This window comes from Natrix helvetica (assembly GCF_964273705.1).
Source record: "Natrix helvetica genome assembly, chromosome: 1".
NCBI lineage: Eukaryota > Metazoa > Chordata > Lepidosauria > Squamata > Natricidae > Natrix > Natrix helvetica.
Window position 1 is genome coordinate 356,036,013 of NC_138548.1, and position 15,900 is coordinate 356,051,912.

At 41.9% G+C, this 15,900-nt stretch overlaps 1 protein-coding gene across 22 annotated transcripts in view; it reads right to left on the reverse strand.

Moving 5' to 3' along the window:
* LOC309384270 (uncharacterized protein) overlaps nt 1–15,900 on the reverse strand; it is a 122,040-nt gene that overhangs the window by 29,728 nt on the left and 76,412 nt on the right. For 4 of the 22 annotated variants that reach the window (XR_014173997.1, XR_014173998.1, XR_014174001.1 and 1 more), the window contains exon 1: nt 13,257–13,705. The exons of 2 other annotated variants lie outside the window; for them this stretch is intronic. Coding sequence is in view for 7 of the 20 variants with exons in the window: in XM_081937568.1 (XP_081793694.1) it covers nt 2,392–3,927 (1,536 nt within the window). In the remaining 13 variants the exon portion in view is untranslated. 16 more of the 22 variants (XR_014174002.1, XR_014174003.1, XR_014174004.1 and 13 more) reach the window with 13 other exon arrangements.

Here is a 15,900-nt window from a genome sequence, read left to right on the forward strand (position 1 = left end):
GGAGAGAAGCTCTGGAAATGAAATGGAGGCCAGCAGCTTAGGAAAGAAGGTCCGTTTATTAATGAGCAGAACCGTAGCATGCAGTTCTGGGACAGCTGACAAACTAGCTTGATGTGTGCAAGGGTTTTATAGAGTTTACAGTATTTTGTAATTTTGAGATTTCCTTTATGTGCTTTTATTATTTGATTATTTTTATTTGTTTCGCAAAGGCTCATGGTGGGTCTTAATTAGCACTTCCTTAGCCCTAATCCTGTCAGACATATGTAATTGATTTTATCCAGTTATCTATTCCCTCTAGCCTTCCTTCCTTAATGGACCGATATTGTTTCCACTTTTTTCAATGCAGGGGGTTAAGGCATGGGTCCTCAAAACTATGACCTGCAGGCTGCATGTGGCCCACTGAAGCCATTAATCAAGCCCACGAGGTTGGCCCGCCCACATCGCCCCACCCACTTGAGTGACTTGGGTCACTCATGATTTCATAGAATTGCAAAGAGTTATCATAGAATATACCTGGAAGTGCTGGGGACAAATTATACATATAAACATAGCCTTGTTTCCACAAAAATAAGACCCAGTTTTATTTTCTTTTGGGGCCAAAAATAAGCAACAGGTCTTAGTTTTGGGGGATGTTTTACCCGCTTATCTTAGGAGCATTGCAGGCAGCCCACCCCCCCACCGACACATGTTGCACCTCCATCTGACTTCTTCTACAGCCGCTCACGGCTAGATACAACATAGCTTGTCGCGCAGCCCATGCAAGCTGTGTCCAAACTGTTCTCAGCTGATTAAAACACTTTTTAAACTTTTGAGTAAATGCTTCAAAAAGCTCCCATCAGCCACCCTTTTCCTGTTGGCTAAACTCCTCCAAGTGCACTCCAACCATTTACACTTGACTTCATTTTCTTTCACTCTTGGTTCCCTTCTGAGAAGGCAGAGAAGTATGTGAGTCAAGTATGCGTCTGTTATGCTGACGTTTGCCCCAGGATATCATGTGGCGTGTTGTGCTGTTACCACAGTTCACATCAGGGATCAATCCAGGGCCCACTGAAAATGGTAGCTGCTTCCAGGACAAAGTCATGAGGCCCAATGATATATGTCCATGATGGCGAACCTATGGGACACATGACACAGGTGGCACAATGAGCCATTTCTTAGGGCACGCGAGGAGTTCCCAAGTCACCTCCAGCGCACATGCATGGGCTGGCTAGCTAACTTTGGCCTTCACTGGCCAGCCTTTTAAGGCCGTTTCGTTGAAGCCTCCGGAGTGAGAAAAACCAGCCCTACAGGAAAACCAGAAGTACAGGAACGGACTTCTAGTTTGCTCATAGGGACGTTTTTCACCCTCCAGAGCCTTCAGGAAGCTTCCCTGAAGGCTCCGGAGGGCGAAAAAAGGCCCTATGACCAAACTGGAAGTCATAGTTCTTGAACATCTGGGTTGCCCGTAGGGCCGGTTTTCACACACCGGAGGCTTCAGGGAAGCTCCTGAAGCCTCTGGAGGGCCGCTGGGGTGGGAGAGCCTGTTTTCGTCCTCACCAGGCTCTTAGAAAGCCTCTGGAGCCTGGGGAGGGCAAAAAAAGGGCACCAAAAGCGGGGGGGGGGAATGCTGGTTGTATGGGGTCGCGCACACAGCATTATGGATGTGGGCATGCCCGCACATGACCCTCCTGCACTCCCCCCACTTTTGGCACACGATCCAAAAAACATTAGACATCACTGATATATGCCCTTCCCTCCCCACCCCCAACATGAGGTTCAGAGATCTTTAAAAGGTAAGGAGGAGGGTATGAGGTTGGGTGGGGTGGGAGCTAGATGTAAGGGAACCCTGGGGAAGTGAAGGGCCAAGGGGATTCAAGGGTTAAGGAACAAAAGGATGTCTTGGAGGGTGGGGGAGGCCTCCAAGGAATTTTTTCTAGCTCTGAGTAGACAGTGTTCTGCTTAGCGACTCGCACATTTGATTAATGGCTGCATCAGAGAGAGCAGGGGATTCAGATAGTTAAGGAAAGCAATTTAACTTAACATCCATTGCAACCTGAAACCTTAATTCAAGGCCCGTAATAGTTATATCTTGAAGAATTCTGGGGCTGAAAATCGGGCGAAACCAAGGTATAAAACTGAAACTCCACATGTGGGAATTCCATAATCAACAGACAAAAGCTCCACCCAAAATTCCTTACTGAGGAATTCCTCTACTTCTGGAAAAGGAAATATCCAGAAGCTCTGCTGTTAACCAGAAATAGTAAACATTTTCCATTTTCCTTTTCACTCCACTTACAACTTTAATCATGAGAAATGTTTGAGCAAAATGAATCAGCCCAAAATTCGAACAATCAATTTCTCACCTATACTTTCAATGGGAGATCACAAATTAAATTCAAGCAGTCTACAAACTCATCTACCTTTCCTCATATGGATTATCTTGTGTGCAATAAGGGATGATTTATGCTTGAAGTAATGTCCACAGACTGGACATTTCAAAGATTTCTCCACGGTGTGAGTCCTCAGGTGTATCACTAGGTGGGAATTCTGACTGAAAGCTTTCCCACAATCAGGACATTCAAAGGGTCTTTCTCCTGTGTGAATCCTCTGGTGTGTCACCAGAGAGGAATTATTACTAAAGCTTTTCCTACAGATAAGACATTCAAAGGGTTTATCTCCTGTGTGAGTCCTCTGGTGGGTCACCAGAGAGGAATTCTGACTAAAGCTTTTCCCACAGATAGGACATTCAAAGGGTTTCTCTCCTGTATGTGTCCTCTGGTGTATCACCAGGTGGGAATTGTGACTGAAGATTTTCCCACAATCAGGACATTCAAAGGGTTTCTCTCCTGTGTGTGTCCTCTGGTGTCTCACCAGGCTGAAACTCAGACTAAAACTTTTCCCACAATCAGGACATTCAAAGGGTTTCTTTTTTGTGTGTGTTTTCTGGTGTGTCACGAGAGAGGAATTCTGACTAAAGCTTTTCTCACAGATAGGACATTCAAAGGGTTTCTCTCCTGTGTGAATCCTCTGGTGTGTCACCAGAGCGTAATTCTGACTAAAGCCTTTCCCACAGATAGGACATTCAAAGGGGTTCTCTCCTGTGTGAGTCCTCTGGTGTATCACCAGGTGGGAATTCTGACTGTAATGTTTCCCACAATCAGGACATTCAAAGGGTTTCTCTCCTGTGTGTATCCTCTGGTGTCTCACCAGGCTGAAACTCAGACTAAAACTTTTCCCACAATCAGGACATTCAAAGGGTTTCTCTCCTGTGTGAATCTTCTGGTGTGTCACCAGGGTGCTATTATTACTAAAGCTTTTCCCACAGATAGGACATTCAAAGGGTTTCTCTCCTGTGTGAGTCCTCTGGTGTATCAGTAGGTGGGCATTCTGACTGAAAGCTTTCCCACAGATAGGACATTCAAAGGGTTTCTCTCCTGTGTGAGTCCTCTGGTGTATCACCAGGTGGGAATTCTGACTAAAACTTTTCCCACAATCAGGACATTCAAAGGGTTTCTCTCCTGTGTGAGTCCTCTGGTGTATTACCAAAAAGGCATTCTGACTAAAACCTTTCCCACAATCAGGACATTCAAAGGGTTTCTCTCCTGTGTGAATCTTCTGGTGTCTCACCAGGGTGCTATTATTACTAAAGCTTTTCCCACAGATAGGACATTCAAAGGGTTTCTCTCCTGTGTGAGTCCTCTGGTGTGTCACTAGGTGGGCATTCTGACTGAAAGCTTTCCCACAGATAGGACATTCAAAGGGTTTTTCTCCTGTGTGAGTCCTCTGGTGTGTCACCAGGTGGGAATTCTGATTAAAACTTTTCCCACAATCAGGACATTCAAGGGGTTTCTCTCTTGTGTGCATCCTCTGGTGTTTCACCAGTATTGAATTATTACTAAAGCTTTTTCCACAATCAGGACATTCAAAGCATTTCTCTCCTGTGTGCATCCTCTGGTGTATCACCAGGTGGGAATTCCGACTGAAACTTTTCCCAAAGTCAGGACATTCAAAGGGGTTCTCTCCTGTGAGTCCTCTGGTGTATCACCAGGTGGGAATTCTGACTGAAACTTTTCCCAAAGTCAGGATATTCAAATGGTTTTTCTCTTGTGTGCATGGTCTTGTGTTTCAGGAGTAGGGAATTTCTAATGAAACCTTTCCCACAATCTTGACACTTATAAGAATCCTCTGATGTATTACCAGGTGGAAATTATGACTGAAATGTCTCCCACAGTCAGGACATTGAATGGGTTTTTCTCATTTATGATTCCTCTAGGGTATCACCAAAATGGAATTATAACTGAAAGTTTTCCAACGATCAGGACATTCAAAGCATTTTTCTCCTATGTGAGTCTTCTGGTGTATCACCAAGCTGGAATTGTGACTTTCCCATAATCAGGACATTCAAAGGGTATTTCTTCTGTGTCAGTTCTCTGGTGTCTCTTGAGATGGAAATTTCTACTGAAGCTTTTCCCACAATCTAAACACTCATACAGTTTCTCCCTGAAGTCAATCTACTGATGCATCACCAGACTGAAATTGTGACTAATTTTTTTTCTACAATCAGGACATTCAAAGGGTTTCACTTTTGTGAGAGTCCTCGGGTGCTTCACCAGGGTGAAATTCTCACTGAAACTTTTCCCACAGAAAGGATGTTCAAATGGTTTTATTCCTGTGTGTGCGTCGTTCAGTGTCTCAAGACCTGAGAATTTCTAATGACACTTTCACACAATCTGCACAGTCATATGTTTTCTCTCTCCTGTGAGTTATCGGATGCAGCACGATGTTGCCACGCTCACTCCAGCATTTACCACATTGGGAGCACTTTCGTGGCTTCCCACTTGTGTGGAGATGCTTCCATGAACAACAAGGGAGCAGTTGTGACCATAGTTTTTGCCACATTCAGTAAACAATGCCTTGCTTAATGGTACTTTTATTCAAGCAGTCTTCTTCCTCACATTACTGTCACCTACATTACTGTCTCTTCTACATGACTTTACTATTGATCTTTTCCTCCCAACAGACTTCCAGATTTTTATTTCCCCTTTTGCTGAATTATAAATAATCTTTCTTCACCTCTCATGTCAGTTCTGCATAATCTGCTCATTTTTTCTTGATTTTCTCTCTCAAACAGCTGCTGGAGGAGGATCAGATTTGTATGGTTTTCTGCAGGGAATGAAAAATATTTTGATTTCTGGCCGGATTTTCTTCCTTTTCAACATTGATTGTTATTTACAGTTGTTCAGACTGTGCTCTTATTGGCATCCTGTTCATCTGTAAGATCCAAAGAAAAGTATAACTTAATTTTTTGTAAAATGAGTAGAGATGAGTTGACAAAAGAATGAAAGTATATTTTTGCTCATGGAAGTCCTCAGCTGCAAATAAGGACTGAAAATTCTGTCTACAACCCATCTGGTGACATCCTTGTTCAAATAGTCCTCACTTACCCTACCGCAATTGGAACTGGTATTTGCATCACTAAGCAGCTCAATCATTAAGCATCATCTCACATGACAGTGCCAATTTACATCTGTTCCTCTGTAGTTTTTAAGCTAATTACCGTGGGTTGTTAAAGGCAATTTCATATGACCGTGACTTGCAATTTCCTGCCAGTATACCCACTGATGTTTATTGTCAGAAGCTAGCTGGGAAGGTCACAGATGGGGATCATAAGTGTGGGATGCTGCGGCCATCATATATGTGCTATTGGCAGAACCCAAATTGGTGCAACTCCTTTTCCTGCACCTTCAAAACCACAGTCACTGCTACGACCAATCCGCTCTCACAGAGAGGGACTCCTCCGGGTACCTTCCGCTAAGCAGTGCGGGCGGGCGGTGCCTAGGAGTAGGGCCTTCTCTGTGATGGGCCCAACCCTCTGGAACGACCTCCCCCCCAATATTAGAACTACCTTGGACCTCCGCTCCTTCCGTAAGAAACTCAAGACCCACCTGTTTCGACTAGCCGGCCTGGCCCAATTGTAATTACAAGTAACACTCACTACTGACCTTCCTGGATGGCTTTTTAAATTTTAAATTTTGTGGTTTTAAATTGGTTTTAGAATTGTTTTAATTATTTAATTAGTTTGGGTTAAATATACAGACTGTATGTTTGCGTTGTTCTGCCTGGTGTTTTATGTCATGTTTTGTTGTTTTTATATATGAACGGTCTGTACACCGCCCCGAGTCCCTGCGGGGAGAGGGGGCGGTCTATAAATTTAATAAAACCTAAAACCTAAACCCTAAACATGCGGTCACGGAACAAGTCCTTGGATTACCACAAATTTTGTGGACCAGGTGCACGTCTGCTTCTACTGTGCCATAGTAACTCTGAAGGCTCAGGGAAGAAGTGGTAAGTGAGGACTAGCTGTACAACCAAATATGGATTAAGCACAATTGAACCTGGTTAATACGTGAATGGGAGAAGAAATACGATACTTATTGGCAAGACATGGAAGTAAAAAAACTTGTAAATTTTATTCTTCTGTCATTTTCAATACACACGTGGATTACAAACTATACCAAGAGGACTGTCAGCATTCCAAATATCATGCAGAATTAAATCAGAGTCCAAGGCAGAGCTATCCTTAAAGTACCAATTTAATAAGACAGACATGTTGGCATCGTACTGTGGAATCCCAAATCTGAAAACTTCCTGGGATTCCACCCAGTTCAAAGTTCATGATCTTATCCCCACACCCATAAGTCCATCACATGGTCCAATCTTCTTCAGCCACGCTGGCATCTCCACCCAGCTGGTTACGGTCAGGTGTCAAGGTGCGGAGACAAAAGATGACCTTGGCTTCTAGAAAAGAATGACAACAACACATTCCACCATTCTACTCCTTTCTATTCCCCCCTCCCAGCTACTACACTAATGAAACAGCACAGTGAAATAATAGAAAGTGTGGCAGGTCAAAGATCCTAAAAGGAACATAAGTACAGGCCTGACAGGGGCAACATCAAGATCTAATGGGAGAGAGTCGACCGGACGTTCTCCAGCTGGACTGTCATGGGGTGGGGGGGGTGGGCTCTCAAGGGCCTCACATGAACCCTGTCTCACAAACTATCTCCAACATCTTTTTTAGATCAACCCCCCCTGGAGGTGGGACGAAGAAGGGGCAGCGTCTCATCAGACCCAGGGGGAAGCAACAGGTCCCTCGCAGGTCGGAGATTTGCCCTCTGAATCAGAGTAGGGGCGGCAGCATGGCAACATGGCTGCACAAGTAGCAGACTTCCAGCCAAAGCAACTGAAGAGGAGTGTGAGGAAGAGATGAAAGACCGGTAAGAAAATTCATCTAATCCACAGTCATAAATCAAACTTGGAAAAGGCAAAGAATCTTGAGAGCATAAATAATATTGATCATCAGATCGGGATTTTTTCCAAAAGAAAGAAAGGGAAAAATGGAGGGGTGAAACACTAGCCTCCCCCTCCCCCTAAAAGCCATTCAGACAGAAAGGGTGAAAGCAGACAAAAATGACAAACCCACTCAAATAACAACTCTAATTTTGGTTTTCGACTTGAAAATATTGTGTTTTTAAAGAACCCTAGGAGCATGAAGATTTACTGCGTTCAAGTGTCTTTTAACTAACATATTGTAAGCAACCCCAATTAAGGAGAGATGGAATGCAACAAGGGGGAAAGATCAAGAAAAAAGCACTATCTCCTCACTGACAACTGATAACCTAATCTTGCCTGTGTAGAAAATTTTAATTAACCAACTGCCATAAATCAGAATTTGGAAAAGCAGGAGGAAGAAACATACTCAAGTTTTGGCTGTATGCAAGCTTGTTCCAATTAATATATTTTGAGCAACTATAACGAGAGGTGAAAAGTAGGAAGGAAAAAAATAATAATAAAAAAAATCAAGAACTGGGAAATACAAAGTTTTCTTTCCGTTTTTATTCTGCAAAAGATCAAGATGGCTCCAGCTTCTCTTCTGTTTTCACAGTAGTTGAATTAACTAAATTTAAGGTGGACCAGAACCTCGAAGTAAAATTTGTATAACTAACTGCAATTTTAGAACTGGACATTAAGGAAGAACAAAAGACCAAGATGGCTCCCGTCGCTCTTCCCCACAGCAGCTGAAGTAGATAAATTTAAGGTGGACCAGAACTCTGAAATAAGAACTGTATAACTAACTGTAACTTTGGAACTGGACATCATGGAAAGCTGGGAATTTGAAGAACTGTGTGAAATTATTAAAAATATGCATAAATCATTAAAATCAAGCCTAAATAGAATTCTGAACCCAGAGAAGAAGCAAAGAAGAAGGGGGCAAAGATAATGAAGGGGTAGAAACGGTGGGAAATAAAAAGCAGACAAAAAATTAAATAGGGCTTGGCAGTGATATTGTTAGGGTTCTAAATACCATGCAGAAATAAATCATTGTCCAAGGCAAAACATCCTTTAAGGTCCAATTTATTCCGCAGGCATGTTAGTACGGCTATGGAAATTTCAACTCTGAATTACATCCTGTAAGTTCACCCAGTTGAGAGTTCATGATCTCTCCCCACACCCACAAATCCATCACATGTTCCAATCATCATCTTCCACGCTGGCATGTACACCCATCTTCTTCCGGCCAGGTGTCGAGATGCGAAGACAAAAGATGACCTTGGCTTCTACAAAAGAATGTCAACAATCCATTCTACAATCCTACTCCTTTCTATTCCCCCCTCCCAACTACTACACTAATGAAACAGCATAGAGAATTATTAAAAAGTGTGGCAGGCCAAAGATCCTAAAAAGAATATAATTACAGGCCTGACAGATATAGGGAAAATTGTAAAAGGGGAATGTGCCCCAACAAAAGGGAATAAAAAGCAGACAAAAGAGGTTTTGGAGGTTGTCAATGGCATAAAGAAAATTGAAGAAGGAGGTTATGTCCCAACAAAGAGAAATATAAAAGATCCCTTTGATGGTCGCTTGGGGAAATTTGAAGAGGGTAGACGTGTCAAAGAAAAAAGAAAAGGGAGAAGGCTGGAACAGAGAAGTGAGACAAAAGACTTACTAGGAAAAAATTAGACAACTAGAAATTGTTATATGGAAAAATATAAAGCTAAGGGGTTTATTCCTAAATATAACAATAAAATGGAGTTGCTAACTGGTTGAATATGATAATGGAAAGATAGTTAAAAAAAGGTTAAAATATATGGAGGATGTAAGGATGTATAATTATATAAATATAATGATGAGAATAGCTGGGAATTGTAACCAGGTCTACATCTCAACCAAAATTAGGCTGAGGTGATGTGGGGGGTTTAAAAGTACAATGATCAAGGGAGATTACTTCCGGTCACAGAAGGTGACGGACGTTGTAGTCCGCTGTTAGTCTCTCTGGTGGGCTCCTTTGAGGAGCACAGGGGGTCTCGGAGGGGCCACCTGCCGCAGGGCAGCTTGCTGGAACCCCCCAGATTCGGCGGCAGCCAGCGGGGGTGTTTCCAGCCTCACCCCTGGAGCCGGGGAATGGAGGGGGGGCATGGAACAGCATTTGGCTGTCTGCCTTTTCGCCGGGAGGAAGGAGTTAATTAAGGAGGAGTGGCTGGAATATGGGTGGCGAGAGATCCATCCTAATCTCCTTAATTATCGCTAATGAATAAGCAGCAGACTATTGTAAATTCGTGTTCAATCTATTTGAAGCTGAAGATTAGAGGGCGGTTTCTCTTTCCCTTTATCTCCCTCGGATAAAGCGGCATTTGAATTATCTCTCTCTATATCGGAATGGAGAGAGAATAAAGGCTGACTTGTCACCTAAGGGAAGAAGAGTGGGATAGGAGAGAGGGTGGGGGGGAAGAGGAGAGAAAGGAGGAGTGGAAAGGGGAGAGAGGAGAACGAGAGAGGAAGGGGAAGTAGAGAAGGGAAGGGAAGAGAGGAAATAGGGAAGGGGAGGAGAGAGGGACCGAGGGAAGAGAGGAGGTAGGGAGAGAGATGAGAGAGGGAGAAGAAAGTGATGGATAACGTACTAATATGGTGTACAGAGAGCAGAAGAGCCAATAATTGTTTTAGGGAGTTGATGGTAAGATGAATTGACGTAAACATTTAATAATACAATACGATGTTGGCTATGTAATACTATACATGTGATTTATATGTTATGAAAATGAAAAAATAAAACTTTATATAAAAATAAATGTAATGGGAGACTTCAACTACCCTGATATCAGCTGGGAGAAAAAGCCTACAGCAAGTAGGAAATTGAATAGATTCCTAACCAATTTAGCTGACAACTTTGTCATTTAAATGGTAGAGGAGGGACCTAGAGGAAAAACTATACTCGACCTAATTCTTACTAATAGAGAAGCGATAAAAGGAGTTGAAGTTGTTGGGACCTTGGGTAAGTGACCATGTCTTACTGGAATTCAATATAATGCAAACACAAGCAATAGAATAAAATCCAACAAGTGTCTTAAACTTTAGAAGAGCTGATTTTAAGAAATCCAGAGCCTAAGAAAAATTTCATGGATAAAAATCCTAAAGGAGAAAACAATGCAAGGAGTGTGGGAAATAATGGAAAATCTATATAGATAAAAGTGAAATACCACTCACGCATTATCACAAAATCTCCAGAACCGTAAAGCCTACAAACCTCAAATTTGCCATGTACAGGTGAAACTCGAAAAATTAGAATATCGTGCAAAAATTCATTTATTTCACTAAATGCAACTTAAACGGTGAAACTAATATATGAAATAAGACTCATTACATGCAAAGCAAGATAGTTTACGCCATGATTTGTCATAATTGTGATGATTATGGCTTACAGCTCATGAAAACCTCAAATCCACCATCTCAGAAAATTAGAATATTACATGCAATCAATAAAACAAGGATTGTACAGTAATCCAACAGTCATTGAACCTGGTTTTGTGCTTTTGGCAAAAGTTGCTCTCATTAGAAAAGAGGACTTTGGACCACGGAGCAACAGGACTTTGGACCACTGTGCTTCATTAAGACCAGGGTCAACGCAGCCGTCTACCAGGAGATTTTGGAGCACTTCATGCTTCCTTCCGCAGACGAGCTTTATGGGGATGCTGATTTCATTTTCCAGCTGCCCACACTGCCAAAAGCACCAAAACCTGGTTCAATGACTGTTGGATTATTGTGCTTGATTGGCCAGCAAACTCATCTGACCTGAACCACATAGAGAATCTATGGGGCATTGCCAAGACAAAGATGAGAGACATGAGACCGAACAATGCAGAAGAACTAAAGGCTGCTATTGGAACATCCTGCTTCCATAACACCTCAGCAGTGCCACAGGCTGATAGAGTCCATGCCATGCCGCATTGAGGCAGCAATTGCTGCAAAAGGGGCCGAAACCAAGTACTGAGTACATATACATGCTTATCCTTTTCAGAGGTAAGATATTGTTCTATGTGCAATCCTTGTTTTATTGATTGCATGTAATATTCTAATTTTCTGAGATGGTAGATAAAAAAAGAAAAAAGTCAGGGAAACAATCAGTCCACTAATGGCAGATGATGGCAAGGAAGTGACGAGAAGTAGAGACATGGAAGAGCTACTTAATTCATTATTTGCATCTATCTTTAGGCAAAAAGAAAAAATAGCCAAACCTACCAAAAACAGAACTGTAAAAGGCAGACTAGGAATACAAATTAAAACAGGCAAGAAAATGGTAAGAGAACACCTGTCCATTCTAGATAAGTTGTAATCATCGGGACCAGATTGATTACAGAGTTTTGAAGGAGACAGCAGACATGATCTAAGAACCCTTCAACCATATCTTTCAAAGATCTTCATGCAGCAAGGAACTACCGGTGGATTGGAAAAGATCTGATGTAGTTCCCATCTTCAAAAGAGGGGAGAAAAATAGATCCATAAAACTACAGGCCAAATAGCCTGACATCACTACCTGGGAAGATCCTGGAAAAGATTTGCAAACACCTAGAAGCAAGCAAATATATAACCAGAAGTCAATATGGGTTTGTCAAAAACAGGTCATTCCAAAGAAATGTTATTTCATTCTTACACAAAGAGACTAAATTAACAGACCAATCAAATACATAGTATCATTGAAATTCAGTAAGGCAATTGACAAAGTAGACCATAAGCTACTTCTTGGTAAATTAGAAAAATGTGGGATAGGTACATCCTTCCACACAGATACATTGATAACTGGCTGACAAACCACATTCAAAGTGTAGTCCTTAATGGGACTATATCTATACAGAGGGAAGTAAGCAGTGGGTATCCCAAGGTTCTGTTTTAGTATCTTCTTTTATGAAGATATTAAATATCTTCGTAAATGCCTTAGATGAGGGGATTGAATGGGAATGGAAAAAGAAGATTTTACACTTATGCAAGAAAAACAAAAGGTACTGGTACGCAATAGGTAGAACCAGGTTCAAGCAGTAACTATGAGAGGACACTTGAAGTCCTAGTGGACAATCATTTAGATATGAGTCAGCAGTGTATTGCAGTGGCCAAAAAAGCCAATACAGTACTAAGCACAATTAACATAGAATCAATCATCATGTGAAGTACTAGTACCACTTTATAAAGAGTAAGACCACACTTAGATAATTGCAGACAGTTTGGTCACCATATCATAAAAAAGATGTTGAGACTCTGGAAAGAATGCAGAAAAAGAGCAAAAAAGACGATTAGCGGATGGAAGAGAAAAATATAAAGAAGGGGTTGCAGGAATTGGGTATGTCTAGTCCAGTGGAAGGAAGGACTAGGGAAGACATGATAGCCATCTTCCAATACTTGAGGAGTTGCCACAAAAGAGGGAGGGGTGTCAACCTATTCTCCAAAGTCCCTGAAGGCAGGACAAGGAACTGGATGGAATCTAATCAAGGAGAGAAGCAGCCTCGAACTAAGGAGAAATTTCCTGACACTGAGAACAGTGAACCAGTGGAAGGGTTTCCCTTCAGAGGTTGTGGGAGCTCCATCCCTGGTGGCTTTTACTCAGAGACAGGACAGCCATTTGTCTGAAATGATGTTGGGTCTCCTGCTTGATCAGGGCGTCTGTATAGAAGACCTGCAAGGTCCCTCCCAGCTCTGTCACAAACCCTCCAGTGATGGGAGCACCCACAACCTCTGGAGGGAAGCCATTCCCAAAGAATCCACCTTCACTTGGAAGAGACTTTTCCAATCTTCTCACCAGAAGGAAAATTGCAGCCACCAGTTTCACAGCCTGCAGCACCAGTGGGCTTAAATTCGGGGAGGGAAGGAACCTGCAGCAGCAGCAGCTGAGATGCTTCAGCCCAGTTGCTTCTCTGCTTCCAGGACTCTCCTCCCACCTGCCCTCCACTCACCTTCCAGCTGCTGCTTCGACCACGGGAAGAGCACAAAAGCCGCTCTGCACACCACTCTCCTCCCATGAGTGACCCGGAAGAGGAAGTTCAGTGTTTTTCAGCTGCTTTTTTCAAAAGGCAACTGGATTTTCTTTCTTCTACTCTTCCTGTCGCTTTCCAACCTTTCTAGCAACACAGTACTCGATTGTTTTAACCCTTTTAAGCACAACCACAAGTATTATTCTCTTTCTAGGCACAGATTTTGCCTGTTTAAGCACCATCTCCAGATAGGAGGCATTAAAAAAAACATCCTTCTCCAGTTTCTACTTAAGGCGTTTGCAACAAATTTCCCCTGATTAAATGCTATCGTGTGGTTTTTGACTTCTAGCAACCGACTTTGCAGCTGAGCCTAATGAAATAGTGAAATGTGTTGTTACTTAACCTTGTGAAGATTAGCTAAGTGCCCAACCCTAAACGTTCATGAAGGTTTTACAGAATTACACAATCAGCTTTCTTAGGGGTGATTCTCAGTGGAGATCAAAACCTCTCTACATGCCAAAACTTTATGACTCTTGAGGCTCCCAGGATTTTAAGGCCTGGCAGCAGCATCAGGCCAGACACTCCAGGGGAAGGAGCTTCACTCCTGCTGGCCAGGGCTGCATCCAAGAGCATCAACCACCAAGCTTCATTCTTGGAGGAGGAAATTTTATATCTGCTGAATGCCAGGTGTAAATTCTGTAAATTTGCTTGCACTGAAGTCTCCCATTAGGTCACAGAGAAACATATGTAGCAGGGCCTAGAAAATGGAGCCTAAGAAAGATGGCATGACTGCCTATATATGGTAGAAGAAATTTCCCCCCTTTCCCCAATGTCTATTTATCTTTTTATTGTACAGAGGGTTGTTTTTTATATATTCTGCTATTTCCCTCATGTTAATTTTAATGTGTCTTAGAGAAACGCAACTTTCAGTTTCCTCCTCCTGCATCCTGAATGTCTTCCAGATTTTGAGGCCAGAATTTCTAGCCAGCATCTGCTTTGCACAAAATATCTGTGAGTCATAAGCAGAGTTTCTGAATGGCCCCAGTAAGTTGCTGAAAAATACATGGTAAAAAAATATGCACAGAGGTTGTAGCTCAAGAAGAAAAAAGCATTGTGGTTTTGAGTCCTGGGTTCTTAAGTTCACGAACAACCCCTGCTGTGATCTTGTCTTCTTGGAGGTGCTGCTTGTTACCCTGTTTGTAGCAGCACCAAGATGCCTCTTGTTCGTTGCAAATTTGTTACATCTTCAAATCCCCATAACTTTAACCTTAAACCCATGGTCCCTGTCCTACTGTCCCCATTTATTCGTACCCATTTCATTCATGCTCATGTCTATTCTTACAATTATCTTGTAAACGATTGACAAATAAAATAAATAAAATAAATAAAAAATAAACTGCCTTGGTGTTGGAGCTGTGAAAAAGACATTATATGGTGGAAAACATTGCATTTCTAAAAAAAGGCATTAAATAGCTTTTGTGAATGAAAAAACAGGTATTGTCCACATTGCTGTGAAAGAGGGTTTTTTGGTTGGATGTTCTGCTATTTCCCTCGTGTTTGTTTTAATATCCCCTTTTTGAATATTGAAATTCAATTAATATTTATTTCGAATCTGCACTTAATCCTTCATCGTGACATAAACTATTATTATTTTTATACTCTGAACCACACCCATTGCTCTTTCTTGCCTTCTGGGGCTTTGGTTCTATGCATCAGACATCTCCAAGAGAAAAAAGAAGTCACATTCTTTGCAATGAACTCTTGCAGTATCCAGCAAAGCCCTAAGTTCTTCCAATGTTCTTCTGTTTCCTGTCTTACTGCCCCACTTTATTCCCCCCCCAAATCACAAATCCATGGCTGATAAATATAATTTGTCCCCACTGGGGTAGTTTTTTAAAAAACAATTATATTAGTAGGTTTTTTTATACATCCGTAACAGCCTGGTAAACAGTGTATTGTCTGGGTCAATGTATTTTTAACACAACACGAATAATAATATTGTTTAGGTATACATAATAATACCTTTCAACCTCTCATTGTGTGTAATTTTAAAAATACTAAATAGCCTGGATTGCATACTGGCTAACCTCAATTTGTTAGCGTTCTAAATACCATGTATGAAATCATCAGAAACCAAGCAAAATCATCCTTAAAGTTCCCTTTTAATCATACAGGCAAGTTAGCACGTCTATGGAATTCCAACTCTAATGTTCTTCCTGGAATTCCACCCAGTTGAAAGTTCATGATATATCCCCACACCCCATAATCCATCACATGTTCCAATCATCATCTTCCACGCTGGCATCTACACCCCTCTGCTTCCGGTCAGGTGTCGAGGTGTGGAGACAAAAGATGACCTTGGCTTCTATAAAAGAATGACAACAATACATTCCACAAATCCTACTTCTTTCTATTCCCCCCTCCCAACTACTATACTACTAAAACACATAGGAAATTATTAAAAAGTGTGGCAGGCCAAAGATCCTAAAAAGAACATAACTACAGGCCTGACACAATTTGGACTCACAAATCCTAAATGAACTAAAGTAAGAGTAGTAACCAACCCTTGGAAATGGGCAGCCTTTAGTTATTTAAAGGAAAACTATGGCTGTGAAGAATTTAGGAC